General features: G+C 45.0%; 1 protein-coding gene across 3 annotated transcripts in view; it reads right to left on the bottom strand.

Annotated features, from left to right (window-relative positions):
- Positions 1-27,160, bottom strand: part of Lama3 (laminin subunit alpha 3) — a 219,437-nt gene that overhangs the window by 41,627 nt on the left and 150,650 nt on the right. For 2 of the 3 annotated variants that reach the window (XM_038330296.1, XM_038330297.1), the window contains 16 exons: positions 24,133-24,242; positions 20,999-21,079; positions 17,360-17,466; positions 15,630-15,680; positions 14,744-14,895; positions 11,055-11,165; positions 10,837-10,948; positions 10,486-10,653; positions 9,250-9,446; positions 7,675-7,791; positions 6,872-7,026; positions 6,444-6,585; positions 5,557-5,659; positions 3,761-3,877; positions 3,492-3,671; positions 1,814-1,956 (listed from right to left, as the gene is read on the bottom strand). In XM_038330296.1, the coding sequence (XP_038186224.1) occupies positions 1,814-1,956; positions 3,492-3,671; positions 3,761-3,877; positions 5,557-5,659; positions 6,444-6,585; positions 6,872-7,026; positions 7,675-7,791; positions 9,250-9,446; positions 10,486-10,653; positions 10,837-10,948; positions 11,055-11,165; positions 14,744-14,895; positions 15,630-15,680; positions 17,360-17,466; positions 20,999-21,079; positions 24,133-24,242 (2,046 nt within the window). The remainder of the gene's footprint in view (positions 1-1,813; positions 1,957-3,491; positions 3,672-3,760; positions 3,878-5,556; positions 5,660-6,443; positions 6,586-6,871; positions 7,027-7,674; positions 7,792-9,249; positions 9,447-10,485; positions 10,654-10,836; positions 10,949-11,054; positions 11,166-14,743; positions 14,896-15,629; positions 15,681-17,359; positions 17,467-20,998; positions 21,080-24,132; positions 24,243-27,160) is intronic. The other variant, XM_038330298.1, reaches the window with a different exon arrangement.

Raw genomic sequence — 27,160 nt, forward strand, 5'->3', positions numbered from 1 at the left:
CAGACTACTGTTTAATATCATATAGATGTTATGAACTGTCAGGAAGAGTCATCCAGTTAGCACAGGTCCGTGGACCACCACTGGTCAGGTCCAGTCTAAAACACAGAAAACAAATATCCCCTAGCAATCAAAAGAATAACTATCTTGGGGTGATACTCCAATGACACTAACATATGCTTTATCTGTCCAGCATTGGAGTGTTTCCTGACACCTTTGACATGTGATGAGTGGCCAGGGTCCTCTCACCCACTTTGTGAGCTCACAAGAGGGCTCTTTCTTCTGCACCACCTGCCCGCCAGTAGACCTACCCACACTGTCGAGTCTCCTCCTGGCAAGCTGGCTGGCTTCTTGGCCCCTGGGAACCCATCTTTGTTTTTAAATTAAGAAGACACTTTGTGTAGACAGCAGAAGATGGAGGCTGTGTTTATGTCCCCACCTTAAGAAAGGAAGCCTACCTGATAGCATTTTCCTGCGGACTCCTCTCCCTTCACAGCCTCCACCACCCTGGAGCTGGGATCTTAAACACAATGCTCATGCAGGCTTTACTGTTTTCACTACCTAGACCTCATCTTCGACTCTAGATGTGTCTACTTCCTGTCTAGACCTCATCTACGACTCTAGATGTGTCTACTTCCTGTCTAGACCTCATCTACGACTCTAGATGTGTCTACTTCCTGTCTAGACCTCATCTACGACTCTAGATGTGTCTACTTCCTGTCTAGACCTCAACTATGATCTAGATGTGTCTACTTCCTGTCTAGACCTCATCTAGGACTCTAGATGTGTCTACTTCCTATCTAGACCTCATCTACGACTCTAGATGTGTCTACTTCCTGTCTAGACCTCATCTACGACTCTAGATGTGTCTACTTCCTGTCTAGACCTCATCTACGACTCTAGATGTGTCTACCTCCTGTCTAGACCTCAACTATGATCTAGATGTATCTACTTCCTGTCTAGACCTCACCTATGATCTAGATGTGACTACTCACGTGTCAGCTACAGCTACTCTATTTTTCACATTTAAATATTTTCATGTAAATGATGTATGACCATACTTTTACAATTTGCTTTCTTGATACTATATTTGTAGGTTGATCAGGGTGATATACATGAATCCAGCTTATTAGAATTTAGTACTGAAAACAGTTGGCTTTTTCTTTAAAAACATGATTACATAAAGTATATTGCAACAAGCATCCCTTGTATAGAGTATGTGTGTGTGCCTGTGACTGTATGGATTGTGTGTGTGTGTGTGTGTGTGTGTGTGTGTGTGTGTGTGTGTGTGTGTGTGTGTGTGTGTGTGTGTGTGTGCAGGTACACATGCCTGATTGTGAGCAGAGACCAGAGGAGGAGGTAAGGTGTCCTGCTCTATAGAGCTTGACTTATTCCTTGAGAAATGGTCTTTCTCTGAGCTTGGGGCTAGGCTGGCAACCATCAGGTCCCAGTGACCCTCCTGTCCCCACCCAGACAGTGCTGGGTCTGTGTCCTCCAACTCCACAAAGATGGGTTTTCAAACTGAAAGAGTCTAGGTCCTGACCACAGAACCTTCACTCGACCTCGCAATTACAGGTTGAAAAGTGAGGCCTGAGAGAAACTCCTTCCTGTCTGTGAACTTAAACTTTATCAGTTTGTGTCTGATAAAACACAAAATTTAGGTCACTGGGGCCATGTACATTTTGAAAGGTGACAAAAGGAAGTTAAACTTCATTTAAAATCAGAACTCAGAGAAGACAGACAACCAACTCTTGTATAGATAAAAGCCTCCCTGTCTGGGTGATTGCAGCAGCTATAGCAGCATGGAAACACCCACCTTATTGGCAGCATCTCTGGCCTGATGAATGAGTTCTCGAATTCGGTCCACATTGTCAGAGATATTTCCCAGGGGCAGCAATTGTTGGTTGATACTTTCAATCTTGATAAAAAGATCAGGCAACTTCTTGGTTAATTTCTTTACTGTTGATGAAATGAGAAAATGGAAATTTTATATAGTACATTGAGAAAAAGGTTAAATGCAGGTGTTCTTATGGGAATATTTGTTCTGGAAATCTTGGGAACAAGAAGGACTATAGTCAGGCAAGACTCATCTAAATTCATTACAGATTTCTGTAATGATGTAGGTATCATTTTTTTCCCTTGGTTAATATGAGAAATTATTTCTTTTCTTATCCTTTAATAGCAATCATACGAATACATCATGTTAAGAACTCCCACAGTACAGGAAGGAGGAAGAGGTGGAGGAGGAGGTGGAGGAGGAGGAGGAGGAGGAGGAGGAGGAGGAGGAGGAGAAGAAGAAGAAGAAGAAGAAGAAGAAGAAGAAGAAGAAGAAGAAGAAGAAGAAGAAGAAGAAGAAGAAGAAGAAGAAATAAAATAAAATCTCTAGGTCATGCTGGGACTGCGAAGGTGGCTGCGTTGGTAAAGAAACTGGCTGTGCAAACACAAGTACTTGAGTTCAGACCCTGAGAGCCATGTAAGGAGCTGGGCACACACTGCTGTGCCCAGCACTGAAAGGTGGAGAGAGAAGAATTGGTGAGATTGCTGCCAGCTAATCCGCATCATCTCCAGGTATGAACTCTAGCTTCCATGAGAGACCCTGCTTCAGAAAATAAAGTGGATGGGGTTGGGGAGATGGCCCAGCTCTGTTGTTCAAAAATGAGGACCTGAGTGTAAATTCCCAGAACCGCGTAAACACCAAATGTGGTGGATGTGGGGCTCCTAGAAGGTGGGGACACACGGGACTCCTCAGAAGTTTACAGGCCAGTTAGTGTGGCACACGCAGAGTGAACAACAAGGGACCCTGCCTCGAAACAAAGTGGAAGACTAGACCAGCACTCAGAACTGTCCTCTGCTGGGCGTGGTGGCGCACGCCTTTATCCCCAGCACTGGGGGGGGGGGGGCAGGTGGATCTGTGAGTTCAAGGTCAGCCTGGTCTACAGAGTGACTTCTAGGACAGCCAGGGGTACAAAACATCTCACATCTCTCTCTCTCTCTCTCTCTCTCTCTCTCACACACACACACACACACACATACACACACACACACACACACATTGTAAGAGACAGGAAGGACATAGGGCATGTGGTACATGTCTTTAATCCTATCACTCAGAAATCAGAGACAGGAAGATCTTTAATTTCAAGGGCAGCTTACTATATAAATCAAGTTTCAGGGCACTCAGGAATGTATGGGAAATACTATATACTGAGACCTTGTCTCTGCGGGGAGAGGGAGAGGAAAATGACCGAAGAATAAACATGAACTTCTGGCATCTGTTCACCTGCACACACTCATGAACACACAAGCAAGCTCATACATCAGATACACACCACCCATGCACAGGGAAAAGGAGATATTCTTCCTGTCTCTCTAATATAACATCTTGATATTTGAATAGATCTCATGATTCTAATTTGAGGTTAGACTTTACCAGAAAAGAGCTGTAATGGATCGAGGCCTTAGCAATGGAGAACGTCAGGAAGACATCCTGATACCTGAATTGTTGGCATCGGCCAGAGCGTTGCTGAAGTCTTCATGTCGGGTGCTTCCGTAGCTATCCTTAATCCGTCCCAAATCTGTCTGGATGGGGTTGAGTCCATCCAGAACCTCGCTTGTTATACCATTGGCCTTCCTGACCATGCTCCTCGCACCACGGATCACACTCTCAATATCACCTAGAACACACACAAATAGGGAGGGAGGCATAAGGACCTGAACATTCTTCCCAAGAACCGGCGAAACTATGGTCTAGGGTGACAATTACCTCTCTGTAACCCATGAAGACTGTCACGGACAGCAGTGAGGTTGGCATCCAGCAGGTTCTTCTGAACTGAGACAGTATTCAGGGTTTGGTGTAGGCTGTTGAGAGCTGGACTGATTTCTAAATGAAGGAATGAAGAAAGAAAACACCAAGAGGCAATGACTTCATGGAGTTGGATCTTCTGTGGGTATTTGTGGCCTCTGAAGTGGGCAATGTCTTCAGACCATTGAATATGCATGTGTACCTTAGCCTTCACCCCACCAATGCCACTGCAGGACCTATCCCCACAGCTGTGGGGTCTCTGGATACAGAGGCTGGAAGAGCAGTGGACCAGTGCCTTGTGGTAACTGGCTTCTAAAAAGGACACACAAAGATGCAAAATAACTCAGGGGACATCTGGACTTCTACTCTGACCTGAGCAGAGGAGGCTTGCTGAAGGGCTGTCCCAATATACAGTGTGTGCCTGGCACTGACTGGGACTTAAGGTTACTGAACATCCATTCAATGAATGGATACTTGGAAAAGCAAATGAACGAGCAGAAGGAATGGCTTGCAGCCAAGATGAGGCTGTTCTTGAGAGAGCCTCATGCAGAGGACTCAAAGTGAGTGTTTGTTTCTGTTCCTGCAGAACAATGCAAGGACCTATCCCTAGGTTTCCCTGAGAGATGTTCAACGTGACACATCAAAAACAAACTGATCAAGAAAATGGTACAAATAGTCATCCCTAGCTAGCAATACAGCCATCTTTGAGCTGTAGAAAGTGACCAGCCAGTGTATTAACACCATGTTGGTGACACATGGCTTCTTATGATTTCAGCAACACAGTCGATATCCCAACCTACTTAGAACACCCATCTTGGCCACAGCCACACGTCACCCTAATACTGAAGAGGTAGAGATAGGAGGATTGATAGAGGGTGTGCTTAGTATGTTCAAGGCCCAAGTCTGATTAACAGTGCCATGAAAAATAAATATACAAGCAAGCAGAAGCTCCATACCAATCCAACTCTAATCCCAGTGTTATAAAGAAGGCAGACATAATTCCATAAAATCTTAATGTTGATTGCATATCATAGCATACTTTTGTGCATTTGATTTTCAAAAATATTTAGTAACTAAATAAGAGTCTTCATCCAGTCCTCAGAATGGACTCAGTAGCTGAGCAAGAACTGAGAGTCCAGACGCCCACCTGGCCATGGCTTCCTGCGAGAGACCAAAAAATTTCGAGAGGCAGCATTTTCAAAGCTTGGGGATTGCTAGCTGTAGCTTCTGTGTTTCAAAGCCTCCACCCCTGAACTACGCCCCCTTGTTAGGACAATTTAATTGTTTTTAAGTATATGAGATGAAAAATTACCAAAGATAAAATAAATGGTTAAAATTTTTCTTATGGCCCATATTGGCAGTGATTATTTTTTGATACTTTGAGTTGCTAAGCTTTTAGGATTAAGGTAACTTGAAGCAGTTGCTGTAATGATCTAGAATGAACGGCTTTCATATGTGGCTTCCCACTGCCAGGATTACCAGTGTATTAATTAAGTGTATCTCCAAAGTCAGGCCCAGGAAGGCTAGCATTCTCAACTTCTTCATCTACATAAGGCCCACGTCAAGTCCTTGCAGGATGGATAGGGGCTGCTTAGGACTCTTGGTAAATGTATGACACCACATAACATAAATCACGAGTGCAGAAGTGCCCTTTGCATTGACAGTGGGATTAGAAGACACTTTTGCATCAGACCGTCCCATATTCCCACAGGTTGATTAGCATCCTTGATTGTCCCTGCCATCCACCCTCCTAATACCTTGCTGGAGCCTTTTCTGTGTGACTTTGGCTTCGTTTAACAGTTCATCGCTGTCGGAGCTCAGGGTCTTAGCTCTTCTTGGAAGATCTTCCTTTATCAGTGTCTGAAAGCAAAATATTTATCAGCCTTGAGCAGACACTGTACCTTAGCAAAGGCAGAGTGAGATTTTTCACTTTAGCCCCAAATCCCTTATCTTTACTCTTTAAAGAACAAGATTTGAAAGAGATGAACGGCACACTGTTGACTAACGATGTGGTTAGGACGCTATGCAGACGTGTGCCTGTGGCTCTGGAGCTGGACTGATCTCCGGTGACAGATGTCTAAGCTTGCACAAAGCCCCTGCAATCATTTAGTTGCCTTGAGGCTTTCAAGCTTTGGAACCTGAAAGTCTTCGATCTTTCAAAGCTCAACTTCCCAACTCTATTATTTAGTGTTCTATCCTTTATATCTTGGCTATAGGGACATAATACAGCATAGTAAAGATTCTGTAGGCTTCTGTAGTCATGCCCAGATTTAAGACCAAATTTCTAAAAAAAAAAAAAAATGGCAAACCAGGTAATTCCAAAAATCTTCAAAAAAAAAAAAATCAGCCATTAAGGCATAAAAACACCTACTTTAAAGGAGGATAAACTATGTTTAGTTTCAAAATAACATTGGTATGTTTTTCTATCTGATTGTACAAACACATTTCATATTACACTCCTGATATCAAATAGTCAGTAAATGCAGAAATGATCCAAACCAAGAACAAACTCAAGTCAATTACATATAACAAACTCTGATTTTGAATAAATAATATTTTTAACACTGTCCTATGCACGGGAGAGTAAGCAAACAAACTGCCTCAAGAGCCAGTCCAGCAAGCCAGGGCAGCTCCAGGTACCCACTTGGAGGGCAGACTCCGAGGCGCTGGTGGCCTTGTTGGCTGCATCCTCCGCTGCTCTGATGGCACTGAGGATGTTCTCATAGGCAGTGGCAGCATCCACAGCACAGCGCACCAGCTCATCCCCACTGGTATTTCTCTTTATCCTGGAAGATGATACAGGGTGAGTACACAGCATCCTTCCTCTGCCTGGGGCTGATATTCTCCCCGGGACTGTTCTATGCTGTGCACTTGCCATTCTGTCCACAGGACACAAGTGGGGGGACAGATCTAATTGCAAGTCTGGATTTGACTTGGACTACGGGTTCTGGATGGGGCTTTGGCCTTGATCCAGCCCTCTACCCTGCTCCCAGGTCCTAACTAGCCCAGTGAAGACCTTGCTTGGTGCTCAATCGACCCATGATGTCTGGACCTCTGCAGCCAGGCACTCACTCTTCCAGCTGCTTGGCCAGCTCCAGTAGAGACTGCGCATGCTTCTCGGCCTCCACCACCACAGATGCTTTGCTGGCCGACCTGGAGAGTTCTTGTACTTTGTCGCTTAGTTCCCGTCTTGCTCCATTTAAAGCCACAGCTAAGCTTTCGTACTCCTATTTTTTTTTCAAAATAAACAACATAAATTCAAGCGGTGAGCATGTGTGCCATTTTCTCAAACTCCCTCATAAATTATGTTTCTCATGAGAATTTATATTTTCTAAGTCATTTTTATCATATCAGCTTATCCTGAGTTCAGACAGTGGCATTGACTATAATCCAAGTTTTGCCACCATCTTGAATATCTTTCTTCTGATGGGCACCATCTTTATAAGGTTTATGGAGTTCCAATGTCATCCTCAAGGTGAGGCTCTGCTAAGTGAAGGGCTTCTAATGGTATAGAAACAGACACCGGAAAGATTCTTTCAAAATGCCCATAGGGCTGCTGAGAAGCCTGTTGGGCTTTTATCACGTCTCTGATGCCTTCCACTAAGAAAGGCATGTTTGGTATTTTTAAGACAGCATTGCAAAGCTTTTTTTTTTACTTGCTCATTGCAGACAAATGAGGTAATGTAGGTAGGCTTAAGGCACCCCAGCACTCATACCCCCTCCCAGCAGAGAGCTGCTGTTATTATTTGGGGGTGCACAGTTCTGCCTAAAAGGGCTAAGCTCAAATTAAAAGTCAGTAGGCTTGCCTACTGCATCATCTCCTGACAATAGCATTTGACTAGTTTGGATGTTTCTAGAAAACCAGTGTCTGCTACCTTCTGGCTTTTGTCCATTTGCTGCAGTAGATTGTTGGTCTGCAGCAGAGAAGAGTCTGCTGTGGCCAGGTACTTGGCGAAGTCGTTCTTCAGAGAATTCATTTCTCTCATCTGTCTCTGGAGAGAATAAAGGAGCCCGTGTGCACACACTCCATGACACATTAGCAGAAAGCACACACAAACTTACAGGACAGCAGCAAATAAGACAAAGTCAAATGTTTTCTTGAAGCTGACAATAGCCTAGCTTGCCGCAAGTGATTGATGGGGCCTGGATTCCCACTGTGTGTTGCTGTGTTACTCTGCTACCATGGCCGAAGAAGTCTCATACACTGGGCAACTCCACCCGTGAGGTGGGGCATGTTACTAAGATCTGCTTTGGAGAACAGAACATAAGATTTCAACTAAATAAATGAACTAGGACCAATCACCTCATCACATCAGTCCTAGTAAGTGTGCAGCGGGCACTTGAATGAGAGACGGCACAGGGCAGAAGTATGCCAGGTTGGAAGGCTTAGAGGCTGGGACTCACACTGCTGGAGCCTGCCCCTTCCTTGGCATAAGCAGAGATACAAACAGAGGCACTGCTCTCCAGGACTGCACTGCACTGAGCATGTCACCCACTAAGGCAATACTGGTTGTCTTTTTCCTCTTTGCGTGCCAATCCACATTATTCAACTCTGGTCTGTCGTTTGACAATCCTTCATGTTTGTTTTGTTTTGTTTGTTTGTTTTTTGCTGTTGCTTTGATGTAGGATATTTACCACCATTAAAAATATAAACTATAGGGCCGGGGTGTTGACTTGATATTAAAACAATTGCCTGACATGGGACCCCAAGGCTGATTCCAAATGCGGCCAAAAAGAAAGTCTCTGCCTGCCTGCCATCCTGCCATCCATCCACCCACCCACCCTTCCTCCCACCCACCCACCTACCCTCCCTCCCTCTAACCCAACCACCCATCCATCCATCCATCCATCCATCCATCCATCCATCCATCCATTCATCTATGTATCTATCTATGTATCTATGTATCTATCTATGTATCTATGTATCTATCTATGTATCTATGTATCTATGTATCTATGGATCTATGGATCTATTGTGTGTGTATATGTGTGACTGTGTGTGACTGTGTATGAGTGGCTGTGTGTCGCTGTGCATGTATGTGTCTGTCTGTGTGCATCTCTCTTGTATGTATTTGTGTGTGCTGAAACCATAATCTCTAAATTCTGCCATTATAATGTCATGTGACCATATATATTTCTGCCTCTTTCCTATACACAGGTAAATAAATATTTCAGTCCCCTGTGTTGGTGATTATTATAATATCTAACACAATGTTAAGGAAACACATTGGATGTGACATGATGAATCTCTCATCCAATCAGCAACGTCATTCCTCTGATGCCCTCCAGCTGCAGGAAGGCTCTCTCTGTCAGTGGACTCAGAATCCTCTGGTAGCAGGGAAGCAAAATGACTACTCTTTCTCGCTCCTGTTTGATCAGAGTCTGAAGTAGGTAACCTGGACCGGTGCCCACTCCTGCCTCCCTGTTCCCTTCTTCTGCCTGTGGCTCACCTGGATGGCTCCCAGAGCCCCCTCATTTTCATGGTTGAGGCCAGTGGCCTGCTTTGCCTGGGCAGCTGCATCCTGGAGAACAGCACGAAGCTCCTGAAGTTTGGATTCATAATCACTTAACGAATCCCGAATGTTCTTTAGCAGTCCATTGTTTTCCACCTGGTGGGTTTCCAGCCAGGCCCTGATCCGGTTCAGCACTGCAACACATAATTTATGATTTCATCTGAGAGATGAGTTTATTGAAGCTCGGTGCCAGAACTACAGGAAGAGAGGAAGCTCCTGCTCGCTCCATGATTCCCACAGCCTTGGAGGGAACAGGAAGGCAAAGCAGGACTTATGTAGATCTATCATGTGTGCTCACTTCATGATGGTTCCCACAGCCTTGGAGGGAACAGGAAGGCAAAGCAGGACTTGTGTAGACCTATCATGTGCACTCACGCACTGCCTTGTGTGGTTGCTATGACAAGCACATGGGAACAGCAGCTGTTCTGAGAACATCAGCTGCTGCTGAGAAGACAGACTCATGGATGAATGGCCTTAGATGTGTGACTTGAACAGAATAGAAAGCCATGATCTTCCACTGCTAAAAACAAATATTAATGCTGATTAGCACAAATGATGCATGCCAACTACAACCTGTACATGTGCCCTAGATACAACATTTTATCAGAGAATACATATCCATTCTGAAAGATAAGTGTTAAATTAATTTGGTTATTTTGACCCAGTGAGGCATTTTCTCTACTTAAAACCTTTACATATACCTCAAATTCTTGGATATTTGGCTTGGGGCTTTGTTTTATAATGATAGTGCCAATGTAAATTAAAAAATTCAGCAGTGGTAAAATAATAATTCTTAAAAATGGTTTCATGAAGCTATGCTTGTTGGCTCATGCGAGTAATCCCAACTCTTGTGAGGCTGAGATAACAGCCTGAGTTAAGAGTGAGACTTTGCCTCAAAGAGAAAAACGTGGGGGAGGGCAAGACACAAATATTTGCATTTTAGAATCATTTTTGAGGTCGTTTGCACTGTGGTAGGGAGCCATGCCTCTCAGAAACCTGGAGAAAAGATTCTGCTCCAGGGGCAGAAGGGGCAGCCCCATTCCCACTGCCACCTATAGCAGCAAGGTTTGTTGAACTGAGACCTTCCTCCTCCCACCCAGAGCTCTAGTCTGCGCTTAGAAAACTGCATTTCAAGCTGACTAGAGGAGACACAGGAATCGGGGCTGGCCTTACAGCGCTGGGCTTCTGTTTTCTCGGCCTCTGCTTCTCTGAGGTGTTTTCTGAAGTCTCGCCCCCGAAGCTCCCGCATCATGCGTTGGGCTTCTGCCATCTGCCTGGACCAGTCACCCGCTGGCACGTCCATTCCTTCCCCGTCTGGCCTAGCGATCTGCTTCAGGAGAACTGGAAAACACCAAGCAGCTTATTAAACTGGGGGTTCTAGAAGGTTTGCGGAGAGTCCTGCTCATCTTTAAGTATCACTGTGGGCTCTTCTTTCATAATTCCAAGCTCTCAGAAATAAACTCTTTATTCAGTATACAGCAAAGGCTATGCAGTGAGCTTTCATCGGGCTGGGTTGCTTCTTACTGTGAACATTCTGGATGACGTTTTTAATCTTCGTGTCTAGTTCTTTCGCACTTTGGATCGTCTGATCAAGGTTGTTGTATAATGTTTGTGCTTTTCTGGAATTGACTTGTGCCTACATGGAAAAAAAACTCATCATGAGCGAGTTAGAGAACACGGGGAAATGAAACTGAAAACGCCCCAAGGAGGAAAAGGTTAAGGTAATTGGCTCAGTACACCACCTTTTTTTGCAAAGTTTCGAATTCACTGTTCAGATTGCTCAGTTCTTTCTCCAGGCCGTCCATTTTGGACCCATGACTTGAGATGGCTGAGCGGAAGTCAAGCAGCTGGCTCTGGAAAAAGACACAAAGCTAGACTCCAATCCGGAGCAGACACTGCCCAGTGGGCTCAGGTTCCTTCAACACAGTGCTGGCTCTATTGGGGCGGGGTGGGGGCTGGGACATTTTGAAATAACTTACAAGATGAATCTACTTTCTGTTGTAAATTATAATAAGGTTATGAAATAAAGTTAATGTGTTTGCCCTCTCTCCACCATTACAATCCATTTAGCAAGTTATTTTTTTAACAAGTTATTATAAATAAAAGATAATCAACTGACAGAAAGTTGCTTTTGGCTCAGTTTTAGAGGTTTTCGCCCCATTGCTTTGGGCCCTGGGGAGGCAGCACTTCATGGTTGAAGCACAATGGGAACTTTTCATTCCCTTGAATGAAACTGAGAAAAAGGAGGTGCTGGGGGCCAACAAAGCCCCCTTGAAAGCATGTACCCAATTCTACAAACCTACCACCATCTCTTACATTTGGTATACCCCTTCAGAGACGAGGCATTGTGTGTGTGTGTGTGGGGGGGGGGGATATTGTGGCATTAAAGACCCAAACTACAGCAAATCCAAAAGACAAGAGTTTTTTTTTACTTGAATTAATGACCTTGCCTTATAAAAGCGGCACATATAGCTATCTGTCCTGAAAGAAGCCTTGTATCCAAACTCTTCTGTTACTGGAGGGGATTCTGAGTGAATATACGGATATCCCCAAATTCACATGAAAAATTGGACGATGTGGCTGATGCAGCACAACTGACCGCTGCGCTGGGTCCCGGTCCAGACCCCTACTCATTTTATTGTTATATCATTACTGAAGAGGTGACATTGCCACACATATTTAGGATAGGGATTACCTTTAATTTTTGGAGGAAGGATGTAATGCCTTGAAACAGAGATTAAGAAAAATAATTCTATTGATTGCCTTCATTTGTACGTCGGAGACAAATACAGAGTAAAGAAAACCTTAGGTTTGCAGCTTAGCAGGTGAGCCTGATACTGTGAAGATATTCTAAACTACAGGGTATTCTACACACACACACACACACACACACACACACACACACACACTCAAGAGCATGCAAAAATGTTAGTTCATTTTTATTGAGCTGTTATGAAGTTTGTGTGACAGAGGAATAATACAGTGGGAATAATACAGAGGAATAAACTTACAGTGGGAAAGCTAAGGACCACTGAGCGGCCATGAGTGAAGGTGGGGAGCAAACCATGGTCTTTTTGACTTTGGTCTTGATTTGAATTCCAGCCATGTGAATACACTGTTGTTCTTGCTTAGTTTCTATGCGCCAGTTAAATGAAGATGCTTTTTCTCCTAGAGACCTTGTGGTATGTGAGTGAGACACTAAGAACGGAGCCTGGCATACAGCTTCTGTGCAAAGCACTAAGTAATCAAAACAGCTAACTCAAGGAGCTTCCTTTTCTCTCACAACATAAAGGATTTTTTTCCTTCTCTATATTAAACCTATAAAGCATGGAGTTGAATTCCCCGAGCGATGAAAAGGATCCATTCTTCGAGAATTATTTTCAGATGGAGCCACTGGCATCAGCTCTCATTCCAAAAGCACTCATTAAACTTCACCCAAAGCTCCTTTCACTGTGTCTAGTTTTGGTTTTACTTCATAAATTCTTGTAGTTCAATTAATTTATTTTTTCGTATCCACGATTTTCAGTTGGGCCTTTTCATTTCTACTTCTTTCATGAGATGCTCGCCTCATCTCGGTTCTCCTTAATGGATACTATTCTTTAAGAAGTTTCAGACTGTCCTACTATTTTCATTTCTCTAAGGTGCCCTCGTCTCTTATCTGCTGTGTTTCTGGTTAATGCGCCTGTTGAATATTTGCAGATTTAACCAGTCATTGGGAGTTTTTATCCTTCCCCAACACTTCCTTTATCATCTCTAGTGATCTCATAGTTATCACAGTCCCCCACCAAGAAACCTTGTTCCCCGATTCTAAGGCCAGACAAAACATTAGCAGTTCAGAACTCGCACACTATGATGATGCTGAGGATGTCACTTCCCAGCAGGGATCCAGGCTTTGCTATAATGGTGCTGAGGATGTCACTTCCCAGCAGGGATCCAGGCTTCACTATGATGAGGATGTCATTTTCCAGCAAGGATCCAGGCTTTGCTATGATGATGTCGCTTTCCAGCAGAGATCCAAGCTTCTAGGTTTGTTTAGGTGCTGGTCAGAAGACTAACTCCTATGGCTGCCTCTTTTCTCCTTTTGCCAACAAGCAGCATTAGGCAGTTTCAAGGTTGTGTGTTCAGCCTTCATTAATGGGCAGAGTACCCCTCAGTATTACTTGAGAGAGCTTGACTCCAGCCCTGTGGCCCACCACTTGTCATAATACTCTCCAAACCCCCTATTTCCGAGGACACTGAGATCACTGACCCAGACACACTATACCCAGCTTTGAAACAAACCTCAACACATCAAAGGCATTGAAATCTTACATAGTTTGCTTCTGACCACAAAAGGATCAAATTATAAATCAACACTAGAAAGTCATCAAAAATATCTGATGTAGGATTAAACAATATAATTCTAAATTACTCATGGGTTATTCATACATCACAGGGAAATAAAAAATGTTTTGAGTTGGATGAGAATTAAAACAGAATACAATGAAGTCTGGGAGATATAGCAAACGTAGTATTTAAGAGAAGCATTTCCTCATAACTTTAAACTATTAAGTTAGTAACAAGAAAGTTTTAAATCAGCAAAACAAGCTTTGATCATAAGAAACTAGAAAGGGAAGAGCAACTCATTACACAGAATGTAGAAAGAAGAAACAAAATATATGTGTAAGAGCAGAAATCAGTTAAGTTTGATATTATGCCCATTTAGCAGAATAACAGTAGTACTCTCAAGGGCTAATGGTAGTAGCATCCTTGAAATCTCCAATCTTTACCACATTTCCCATACCAGCTACATGCTTCCTCCTAGTTGGTCACCCGCATGACATTTGTGCCACTATTGCACCCACAGACATATATTGCCATGCTGGTCATTACTGTAGTTTCTAAGATTCAGAGCTGGCTAAGATTGCTGATGACTTTTTCTCCACAGTAGCTGCAGAGAACCTCCCAGTACTAAGAGAGCCACTCAATAAGGAGGAAACCTCCTGGTCAGTAATGACTTGATTTCTCCATGACCTGAGCAAACATTGTATCTCTCAATGCAAATATTAGTGCAGGTCTCAGCTCATCAGAGAAGTTTCTTTGTGCAATGGTTGGTGGGTAACACAGAAAACTCAGAACTGGTCCCAGTACAGAGAAGGGGTATCAGCTGACACTCCCTTCCTCCTAAGTCTCGGGGACCATTGTGGAAGAGTGGAAATTCTGTAAGAGCCAGAGCCAGGAAAGATCAGACTGAAACAGTCTTCAGGTCCTGCTGGAGCCATCACTCTCATGACCTCACCACAGACATGGCTGTCTGTACAAGACCTGTACAAGATCAATCTAGTTAGCATTCCAGCATGGAGCATAAAGTGGTTCATGACTGATTCCCCAAGAGAGAGAAAGTCACAGCACGCTCACAGGCAACCCATCTGGATCCCCACAGAAGGCTTACCCTCAGGTCCTTGGCCTGCATCTCCATGTGCCGGATCTGTTCTAGGGCACCAGTGCTCACACTCAGGCCCTGCAGCTTTGACTTCACCAGACGGAGCTCCTCACCCATGGTGGCCAAGTCATTCAAGAGCGTCACCACACAGCTGTCACAGTCTGCAGGGCCACGGGAATGTGCTGTAGGCTGGAGCTCAGAAAAGGCACCGAGGACACCAGGGCTCTGTGGCCTGTCCCCTCGGACACCAATTATCACAGGCAGAGTCTCAGCTCCAGCCGGCTCGGGGAGGGATGTGCGCTCTGACGGCATATGAACCGATGCTTGAGAGCATTTATTTCTTACCAGACATGGTGACTCTTAGCAGCTTGTTGCTTGTGTGTGTGGGAATAATAGTGACTACCCTTTTTTTGTTTATTGGGTGTCTGCTAGTGACTGTTTTGTTTATGGGGTGTCTACTAGTGACTGTTTATGGGGTATCTGCTGGTGACTATTTTTGTTGATTGTCTCTGAGAATGGGTCTCACTAAGTAGCCCAAGCTACCTCAAATTAGTGATCCTCATGCCTCAGCACCCTACCTGATGATATTACAGACATGTGCCATGGCACACAGATAATTGGATGCTATGTTAAGTGATGTGACATCCTCAGAAAGTCCCCAGAATTTGTTGGGGTTGGGCATCCTGTGTCCACTCTATAGGAAAAACTGAGACTTGGGAGGTAAGGTGGCCTCATGGTGGAAGACAGAAGCGAGTGGCAGGGGCAGGAGTGGATCCGACACCGTCCTTCCCTGTCCTCTTACCTTTGTTTTCCTATCTAGAAAGTGCCTGTCCCGTACAACACACACCTCGTAAATGAAACCCAGGTTGGAAAGGAGGGGTTCCCCTTTTCTCACCATCGCATTCTTCTGCAGGGCTGCCATCTTTGGGCTCCTGGCCGACACAGTCTAAAATAGGGTGAAAAGGGACATTTTTATTTAACTTGTTCTTCATCTGCCCTTTGGCTTAGACTCAGAAAGCCCACTTTGGAAGGTTTTAGTTGTCCAATCCCAAAAGCAGCACTGGCCCCTCCTTGCCACTTCCACCATGCCATCACCATGAGCATGAACTTCCTAGTGGCCTCCTTCATTAGCTATTACTGTCTCTTTTCTAAGAGGGCATTTCTCGAGCATGGCATATCTTACTTTCCCTTTTCCCTCTTGGTAGAGGTTCAGCTGGGGACCAGGTAAACACGCTCCCAGAAAGCACATCTTCAGTCCTCTTGCTAGTGCCGTCACTTTGTTTGTAAGGGTTTGTTTTTATTTTGTGTGTGTGTGTGTACATGCGCACACGTGCATATATGCCTCATACATGTAGATACCTGTGAAGGCCAGAAGAGGGCACTAGATCCCCTGAAGCTGGCCTTGCAGGTATGAGCTTCCTTATGCGCAGCATGGGAACTGAACCCAAGTCCTTTGGCGGAGCAGCAAGTACTCTTAACCACTGAAGCATCTTGAGTCCCTTGCTACTTTTTCAAAAGAGGGTCTCACTAAGTTGCCTAGGCCAGACTTGAACCTCTGAGTGCCTGCCCCAATCTCTTAAACAACTGTTCTAGATTGGTGTTAACTCATTTGTTCATCATTGCTTAGGGACAGCTGCTTGATTGGCTACAATCTGCATATTCCTGGCTTAGGTCCGCTTGCCCACAACTGTAAGATGGGAGAGTTCACCGAAGTGTGTCTATGCTACTTTCCTAAGACATTTTTTTCAGCTTTTCTATGAAAGAGGTGAACATTTTTTCTGTTTTGTTCCAAGCTTTCCAAATGAATCCATACAAGCTGTGACAAATTGTTTCACACAGTATATAACATCCACACCTCTGACGTGACACATGCCATAACATGTAAAGATAAGAGAGAAGGAGGCCGGGCGGTGGTGGCGCACGCCTTTAATCCCAGCACTTGGGAGGCAGAGGCAGGCGGATCTCTGCGAGTTCGAGGCCAGCCTGGTCTACAAGAGCTAGTTCCAGGACAGGCTCTAGAAACTACAGTGAAACCCTGTCTTGAAAAACCAAAAAAAAAAAAAAAAAAAAAAAAAGAAAAGAGAGAGAGAAGGAACACTTGAGTTTTATCAGGTTCACAAAAAAAAGAGCTGATATAAAAATAACCGTAGAGTGGGCTAGAGAGAGAGCTCAGTGGTCAAGAGTTACATTTGCCAAGGACCTGAGTTCAAGTCCCAGCACCTACACCAGGTGGCCTAGCTGCAATTCCAGTTCTAAGAAGCTTCTAAACCTCCCACCCCACTGACAGTGGCATTCTCGTGTGCTTACTCTCAGACACATACATAGAACTTTAAAAGAAAGCTGTTTTTTTTTTTAAATGCAGTGTCCCAGGAACAGCTCAGGAAAATCACCAATGTGTGTCTGAAGTTATCCAAGCTACAACTCATTGGAGTTTTAAAACAAAGTCTTAAAAAACAAGAAAACTAATGAAGTAATTGCTCCTTGAAGCTGCCAATACTACTCAAGCATCCCCAGGACTGTCAAGGGAGGGCAACTTGTGAACCAGAGGTCTATGTCATGCTTGTTAGACCATGGTCTCATAGAAACCTTAAGATTCGGGTCACTGGGGATGTGCATTGAACTTACCTCCAGTTAGGGGGTCACAAGTGCCCAAATGGCCATTGCTGTTACAATTGCATGGTTGGCAGCTACCTCCAAATTTCTGGGGATTCCCAAAATATCCTGGTGCACACCTTCACAAAACATAGAAAGGCTAAGAAAAACGCAAATAACTATCACTTATCCACCTTATTTTCCCTATTTGAGACCCTGTAGTTGGGTAATAGGAAAGGTGACCCAGGCTGGTGAGAATGGACATTTCTCATGTTTATTTTGCCCCACAATGAGGCTCCTAAGGGTAGGAGGAAGGTAGAGATCAACCCTTTTACATAACACTTGCCCTTCTACTGACTGCCCAGTAGTTGAATGATAGAGAAATAAATGGTTTGATCAACACAGATGTCGGGGTGGGCTGGGTTTTATTGAGTTATGCTCCTGAAGACATCATATAAATATTGTTTTATTTGAGGCCAACATATTCATAAAAATAAATCCATGAGTTTCAATCCTTTCCATGGAGTAGAATTTCTGTATTTCCTAATGTGTGATTTCAAGGCTGTGCAATCTATACTTGTGTTAAGTTCGGCAGCAGGGCATATAAGACAGTGACAGTACTAGCAGGAGCCACAGCTGCTGCCTCTGGCCATGGGCCATTGTCACTGTAGATGGCACAGTAAGACGTCAAGCCCAAACCTTCAAGTTTAAAGGTCATATGCCCTTGGTGCTTAAATTTAGTTAGTAAGGAAAATAAAATGTGTTAAACTTTTAATATTTGGAAGTCAATGAAAAAATTTCTATTTATCAGTATTTCCCTATATGAGGAAGCCTAAATTTTCAGTAAATTGGCATATACTATGTTAACATAATGGAGATGATAGGCTTGAGGAAATACAGTAACCCTTTTCCCAAGGTTTAAGTCAGTAATAATAATAATAACAATAACCCAGCCATTTTCAGCATATGTTCCCGAAGGTACCCTGGTGATATCTTCAGAGAATGTAGGTCCTGGGTCAGAAACAACGGGATGCCCTGCCTGTGCCACCTGTGCTGTGCTTCTGGGCTTCAATCAGATCCCCTCAGGAAACACTGAGGGTTTGCTCATTGCTGTGTCTCTAGGACTCACACCTGTGCTGTGCTCCTGGGCTTCAATCAGATCCCTCAGGAAACACTGAGGGTTTGCTCATTGCTGTGTCTCTAGGACTCACACCTGTGCTGTGCTCCTGGGCTGTCAATCAGATCCCCTCAGGAAACACTGAGGGTTTGCTCATTGCTGTGTCTCTAGGACTCACACCTGTGCTGTGCTCCTGGGCTTCAATCAGATCCCTCAGGAAGCACTGAGGGTTTGCTCATTGCTGTGTCTCTAGGACTCACACCTGTGCTGTGCTCCTGGGCTGTCAATCAGATCCCTTCAGGAAACATTGAGGGTTTGCTCATTGCTGTGTCTCTAGGACTCACACCTGTGCTGTGCTCCTGGGCTTCAATCAGATCCCTCAGGAAACATTGAGGGTTTGCTCATTGCTGTGTCTCTAGGACTCACACCTGTGCTGTGCTCCTGGGCTGTCAATCAGATCCCCTCAGGAAACACTGAGGGTTTGCTCATTGCTGTGTCTCTAGGACTCACACCTGTGCTGTGCTCCTGGGCTTCAATCAGATCCCTCAGGAAACATTGAGGGTTTGCTCATTGCTGTGTCTCTAGGACTCACACTTGTGCTGTGCTCCTGGGCTTCAATCAGATCCCTTCAGGAAACACTGAGGGTTTGCTCATTGCTGTGTCTCTAGGACTCACAGAGCTGCCTGGCACACACCAGGAGCCCAGTAGGTCTGCGAAGGCTGGAGGGATAGTGAACCAATGAATGACACCCATCTTGACTAGTGGATATAAGTATGGTATGAGAGACTACGCGCCTTCACATGCAGACACTCAACAAAATGTACCATGATTATAAGGTGGGGTGCAACGCTCATTTCAGAAAGTAGACAGGAAGGCAGACACCCACATACTCTTCCCTATTAACAAGGCAGAGGCAGTTTGTCCAAATCTACTAAGCAGGTGGTAAGGTGCTAGTACTGAGGCCTCACACTGACCAGCCCCGTGTTCTGTCCTGCGGAAGATGTATGCTCTAAAATACTTTATTTTCACTTCACACTTATGTCTAAGTTTCTAGAGAAAAGATCAACATATCCTTTACGAGGTCATACAAAGAATCGGGGCGTTTAATTCTTCCTCCTTATTCTTACAAAGCAGCATTTTACTCAGTGCTCCTCTTGTTTTCCTTTCACAGTTAAACACAGTGGATTGGAGCAGTGCTCCCTGTTTCCCAGATGACATTAGCACGGGAATAGAGAGCAGAGAACACACCTATCTGTAGCTCTGTGTGGCTGAGGAAGAGAGAGGGGAGTATGGGAGGAGCTAGAAGCCTTTCCTCACCTACCCTAGGCAGGCTGCCCCTCCCAAGTTCAACCAGGCTTCTCTATATAGTATACTCCTACTTCTCACCCTTAACCTCCTTATCGTTCCAGACTTAACATCAGGGCCATGAATGACGCCTGTGCAGTCATGTTTAATAAATAAAAATGGTGCCTCTGCCTGGCACTTGTGAAAAGATGTTTTTAATTAAGAAACAATAACTTGTTTGGGGATGTCAAGTGTAGCATATGCTAAGAGAAGAATTGTTAATTAAAAAATGTCTCTTCAAATCAGTTGCCAAATAAACAGATGCCTCATGAAGCCTGTTGCTGTTTTGACTTTGCTATTTCTACAGAACCATAAAGAGGCTAAAATCAGGAGAGCCTCTCCCAGATGTGCACCCCAAACTTTAAAGTCACAAAACCTCGAATGCCTTCCAAGCCCTGCTTCTCTGGCCTGTACAGCATCCTATATCCACAGAGATGACTCTTGCATCCCTTGCTTTCCAAGGCTGGTTGGTTGACTCTTCAGATGCAACCCAACTCTGCCCAGTTGGCTGTGTGACTAGAGTCCCGCGCATCCCCTAGCATCAACATTTTATATTGGATAGAGGTCTGGAGGGAACCAAATACTTTGTGTGTTTCATGCAATGCAGCCCTTTGGATTATTGAGAGGGGGAATGTTAGGCTATGAGAACCTGGGTCAACTTTTGCCTTACTCATCCTACACGGCACCCAGTGCACAGAAGCTACTTAAGACAACCTGTCCATGAATAACTAAAGTGTATCTCTGGGGCACATGCCCTCCACTACACTCATTATTAGTAGTATTTTTGTTTCATTAGTATTATTAAACACATCTAATATGAGCGGCATTATGATAAACAGCAGGAATTGGGAAATGGGTATTGGCCAAGGCTAGGGGTACGCCGGGAGGAGAGATGTGTAGAGATGGAGAAGGGCATGTAGGAATAAGGATGGGGCCTGGGGCACATGGTGGCATGTATTGGGAGAATATAAGTCCGTGTGTATGTGTGTGTGTGTTTGTGTGGTGTGTGCTCATCCTCAGACTTCTAAAGATGAGCAAGAGAGAGAAGGATGTTAATAATTTGTTGAGTGAGAAGTCTTGTATTTTTTTCAGGATCTTTCTAGCCCTCAGCGGAATAGCAGCCACAAACCAACCTGTCCAACACACCCCACCTGCAGATTTGGGGGAATGGGGGCTACAGGCAAGCAGCAGACGGGCAGGGAGGAGCCTACCTCTCACACTGTGCTCCTGTGTATCCGGGCTTGCAGGCACACCTCACATTTCCTCCATCCACAGTACAGCCGGTGGCAAAACTTAAAGGAAGATAGGAAAAAGGCCTCAGCGGAAAGAATCCCATTGGCTCATTGTTTTCTTTCATAAAAGACCAGCTTCCATGAAGTGAATATTAAAACCCATTGTGAGGAAGATTTGGAGTGAAGAAAGTTGTGTGGGGAGAAAGTTTTGCCCCTGGAGACTCGCCAGAGTGCATGATGAATGAGTTCAGCTGACACTGGACAGATGGGGTGGGTGCAGACATGCATTTTCCTTCTGGGTTGGAAAATGCATTCCTTCCCTGGAGACAGACTCATTCTGGAAGAGATGATTACAACACTGATTCCCCAGGAATAACAAGGAAGGGATGCGAGTCCAGGCAGGAAAGAGAATAGCAAGTTCTGATTCTCTTAACACCTTGTCTCCTTGTTTATGCCAGAATCTTCTGCACAGAGCCCATGCCTGGGAGGCTGGCCAGGCCTTGGGAGCCCAGAGAGGTGCAGATCTCCCCCGTGACCTTGCCGATGCTTCACACTGTTCTCTAATCAGGTCCTGAAATTTCCTTTTCTTCTAGCTCTAAACTGATATATACTTGAGAAGTCTTCCAAAGAGAGAAGCTATAAAACAGCCATGTGGACTTGCATAGTGTCTATGCTTGTGGAACGTTACCCTGACACAATCAGAGGAAGCTGTCTAACAGGAGAGGCTTCCCACGCCTCCTCAGGGATCATATGAAGTTTCTCAGGCGCATTTCGATAGATGGAGGAAGAGACATCAAACAGCTGTAATGATAAACCCTATGATCTGTGTGCAACCCAGCCCCACTGAGTCTGGGAGTTGGCTTTGCTGAGAGATATATGCTTTAACCCAAAATGAAAATCTCCTGAGCATACTGATAGAAATTTTGCTGTTTTCTTCTTCTGTCAGCCTCTGTCTGTGCGAGTCTGGGCAGGCACGAAGTGATAGATCACTAGACAAATAACACTGCAGGACAGGGCAAGCCAAACAGGAAACCAAACACATAGTTAGGAAAGCAAGGTAGACATTTCAGACTTGGGGATCTCCAGGGAAGCAGCCCCCAGGCACGTGACTTGGGGAGAAGGAAGATGTGGTTAGTCCAGCTGACCTCAGCTGGAATCAGAGTGCTTTGCATCTGACCTTACCTCTGAGCCTGTGTAGCATAGGTAGAGTTTCTCGCTTTTCAAGCCCATCATTACTTTACTTAGTTAACTGCTGTGTCACGTTTTCCTTGTAGCCCATGGTGAGCCCATCATAAAGAACAAGGTTAGAACAATGTGCCATGTCCAAAGCACACGAGAATCAGTGGTGACTGCTCTACCTGCGGTCTCTCAGTCACACAGGCCTGAATGACAGCTACGATTGGGCTCAAGGGTTCAGACTCCCCCAAGGCTTCCATCACAACAAGGAGTAAACCCAGATGCTTGGCTATTGTCTTCAAGGTTTAAATGTAGAATCTGAGTCCTGGTTGGACCCATATCTGCACCTGCAGCCCTCTTGGTTCTGAGAGAAAACTTAAAGAATCCTCTTGTTTCACTTGCTTTTGTTTCCTTAATTACACTGGGCAAGGCGGTGCACGCCTTTAAACCCAGAACTTGGGAGGCAGGGACAGGTGGATCTCCATGAGCTCAATGCCAGCACCATCTACAGAGCAGCCCTGTCTCGAAAATCCCATCTCGGAAATGACTCCTGTGGAGCCCCTGCAGGCGAGTGGCATCGTTAGACTCCTGTGAACTTAGCTGCAGGTAACACCCTGACCTATGGGTTTTCATGATTATCCAGGCGAATTTTCAAGACTTGAAAGCTACTTCTATTGGAACCACTGACTGTCCTCTTGGGCATGTGCAAGTATCCTGTGGGTAACATGGCTGACAGGAAGGGACAGAAAATCCAGCCTTCAGATGCGGTCAAAGCTGTCTTTCCCTAAACGAGCACCCTATGAAGTTCACACACACACACACACACACACACACACACACACACACACACAGATGACGGGCCAATGTTTCCTCATCTCATCTTGCCTTGCTGCATGCCTGAAGTGCCCGTCTTCCTTACTCCATGAATAGTCCTGAGCCCTGCTCTCGGGGAGGTGGTCAGGCTTGTTCCTGTCCCTGTGCTGCTGCCACCTCATGAATCAACCCTGTCTTTCTCTTTAGCTAGACTTGCCGTTTCAGTGACTGGAAGATCGTACATCCAAAATAAGGAGGCCCTTGGGTCACTTCCACCCCTCCTGTCTCTGCATGAACATATCTCTTTAGCACACCTTCTTCTGGACAACTCTCCAGTCACAAACTGATGTCTGTGAGAGTCTACTGTACCTGTTGGTGTTGGGGCAGGGCACACCCTGCAAGGCTGTCCCTTCTGGGACCAACATGCACCTCGGCTTTCTCCATTCATCACTCATGTCCCTGCCAACCAACCACGGCTTCTCGGCAATTCTCTCTAACACAGCCACTCACCGTCAGTCACACAGCCCCATGTCTATCTGATATTCTACTTCATATTTATCTCTGCATGTACTTACTGAGCTGTGAATCTTCCTTTCCCTACCCTGCTCCAGTGTAGCCCAGGGACATCAGATTCCAACATCCTTACTGCATGTCAGTTTCCCTAGTACACGCTGAGCCCCATAGTGGGTGCCCAGAAAGTCTGTTAAATCACGGAGTGAGCAGCAAAAAAAGGGGGGGGGAGACAAAAGGGAACAATTTTAAAAGATGTTTCTTCTGCTTGATGATCGATATTTCCTTGCATTTGTGTTTGTTCATTAAAAAATGGCTTTACCATTAAAGGCTAGGCTCATAACCAAAAGGACAAATACATATATGTATATGTATATCAGTATTATTGAAGTATTATTCCCATTCTGTACAATTCACCCACAAATAGTGTCAGTTCAATGGCTTAATGTAGTCCAGAAGCTTACAACCACCACTACAGTGAATTTTGGAACACTGTTATCACTTCGAAAGACTCACAGCCCTTGGCAGTTACTTCTCTTTAAGCTGCTCTCTCCTCATCCACTCTCAGGTTCGTGTGACTGCCGACTGCTGTTACCTGTGATCGTCTACTGTACCTGTTGGTATGAGGGCAGGGACACACCCTACAGGATCCGCGGATGGCGTTTCCATAGTGACCGTCCTTGCAGTGCTCACAGTGATCCCCAGCGGTGTTGTGCTGGCAGTTCTGGGATCAAATGAACAGGACAGTTAGCTGTCTCCTGCATGGATCACTTTAAAGGCCACTATGGTCTTCAGTGCTGACGATTCCACCCAGAGTTCCCAGTACGCTCAGTGAGCTTGGCACAAAGGAACCACACCTCTACCCCCATCGCACCCAAATACAACTCAGGTCCTCTGGCTGCATGATGATATTGGTTCTGCTGGCTATATATTCCTATTTAATTCCAATTAATTAATTTAATTAATTGGTGCCGCGTATAATAGTGGTACTGAGCTGGAATAATAGCTCAGCCTGCGTAAATTACTTGCCTTGCATGCACAAGGACCTGAGTTTGCTCCCTAGAAGCCATAGTTTAAAAGCTGGTTAGGATGGTACATGCTTGGAATCCCAGGACTGTAGGATGAGGGTGAATGGGTAGATCTCTGGGGCTTACTAACTAAATTACTTAGCAAGCTCCAGGACAGTGAGAGATCCTGAGTCTAAAATAAACAAACAAACAAACAAAATGGAGGGTTCTTAGGAAGGACACTAGTGTTTTCCTTTAGCCTTGCACACATACACCACACACACACACCATACACCCCCCACCATACACCCCCCACCATACACCATACACCCCCCACCATACACCCCCACCATACACCCCCCACTATACACCCCCCACCACACTACCATCCCCCACAGTACAAGGGTCCCTTCATTAAGCTACAGTAGAGAAAGACTATGCCACAGCATCATTCATAGCTGTGGCATCTTTGGAAAGTTCCTTTATTTCTCTAAGTTTCATTCTTTCCTGTACCAGGTTCATTGACATGACTGCATATAAGCAGTTTCCCTAAAAGGTGCCATTGGCAGAGCACCACTCTGAGGCAGGCAGGATGTGGTGGTGCATGGCTTTAACCGGGCACTTGGGAAGCAGAGGCAAGCAGATCTCTGGGGGTTCCAGGGCAGGCAGGGACACATAATGAGACCCTGTCTTAATCACACAGGCAAGCAAGCACAAATCAAAATGTGCTGGGTCCTTGGGAAGTGTGCATTCTCTCTTCTTCCTCCCATTAGAAAGGGTCGTATCTGGAGGCTAGCCTCATTCTCTTCACAGCTCACTGTGGTATACTGAAGGGCAATACATTTTAAATAGATTTACTATGTGGAATCTGTGAAAGAGAATAGAAAGTTACATAATTTTAGAAGATGTCCCTTAGAACTCAAGTTCCAGAGAATTAAGAAATTGTGTCTAGCCAGGCAATGGTGGAGGTGTCACACACCTTTAATCCCAGAACTTGGGAGGTAAAGGCAGACAGATCTCTGTGAGTTCAAGGCCAACCTGGTCTACAGAGTGAGCAAGTTCCAGGATAGGCTCCAAAGCTACAGAGAAACTCTGTCTCAAAAAACAAGACAGGAAGGAAGGAAGGAAGGAAGGAAGAAAGAAAGAAATAGAAGGGGAGGAAGAGAGGGAAGGAGAGAAGGAAGGAGGAAGAAATTGTGTCTAAGCATTTTATTTCTGTAAATCCAATCATCTTCATGTCAAATCAGTGTCTAATGGAAGGCACTCCACAGCTTTACCACCGAGCAGCCTGAGGGCAGGCTGAACAGATTATGGAGAGCATGTTTTTCTGTGGGATTTTTAATCTGCTATAGCCTTTCTTGACTTCACCCTTGTCACAAAGCTTCAAACATTTCCACATACACACACGCTGAGGAAAATTGCCTGTGCTACAGACATTTGGTAACTCAAAGATACCATGTGTCTGTGAAATGACCTGGAAAGAGACTGAGCACTGGGAGTTGCATATGTTTTTACCTCTATGGCCCCACAGTGCTTGAACAGGGAAAGATAATGGGTGTGAAGATTTAAATAGATTCTGAAGCTAAATTAGGAAAAGTAAAACACAAGAGGATGGGGCTTGTCTCCAACGGAAAAGACTCCTAATTAGACAAACCCATGCTTTATGAATTTTTAAGGAACTAAAAATGATACAAAGCATAGTTAAGCAGTGCAGAGGTTTGGATGAGAATGCCCCATAGGCTCATATGTTTGAGTCCTTGGTTCCCAGCTAGCAGAACTGTTTGGGAAGGATTAGGAGGTGTGGCCTTGTTGGAGGATGTGTCACTAGGGGTGGACTTAAGGGTTTCAGTAGCCCATACCATGTTCAGTTAGCTCTCTACTCATGGTTGTTGCCCCAGAATGTGAGTGGGTAGGGTGGGTGTGGATGTGTATGCGTGTGTGGTAGGGTGGGTGTGGGTGTGTATGCAAGTGTGGTAGGGTGGGTGTATATACATGTGCGGTAGAGTGGGAGTGGGTATGTATGCTAGGGTAGGGTGTGCGTGTACTCATGTGTGCTAGGGTAGGGTGTATGTGTACACATGTGTGGTAGGGTGGATGTGGGTGTGTATATATATGTGGTAGGGTAGGTGTGGGTGTGTACATACGTGTGGTAGGATGAGTATGGGTGTGTACATACGTGTGGTGGGGGCTGTGGGTGGGTGCACATGTGTGATAGGGTGGGTTTGGGTGTTTACATATGTGTGGTAGGGTAGGTGTGGGTGTGTACATACATGTGGTAGGGTAGGTGTGGGTGTGTACATACATGTGGTAGGGGGTGGAGGTGGGTGCACATGTGTGATAAGGTGGGTGTGTACATGTACACACGTGTAAAGTGGGTTCTTGAGAGGATGGGTTGTGTCTGGTGGTTTTGAGCTCAGCACGGATCTCAGGACCACAGCAATTTCTCAGGATTTCCTGATTTCTGAGGATTTCCTCTGCCTTGAGGAGCCATAGTGGCCTTAGAGACAAGCAAAGACAGAACTACAGAAACAGCAAATGGAATCAAATATTTTTCACTGTTAGACTGAAAAATGGAGTATGCCTCCCACAAGTTATCCTTCCATGGAGTGTACAGAATCTAAAGAAAACTCCCTTT

This window comes from Arvicola amphibius, chromosome 5 (genome assembly GCF_903992535.2).
Source record: "Arvicola amphibius chromosome 5, mArvAmp1.2, whole genome shotgun sequence".
Taxonomy (NCBI): Eukaryota; Metazoa; Chordata; class Mammalia; order Rodentia; family Cricetidae; genus Arvicola; species Arvicola amphibius.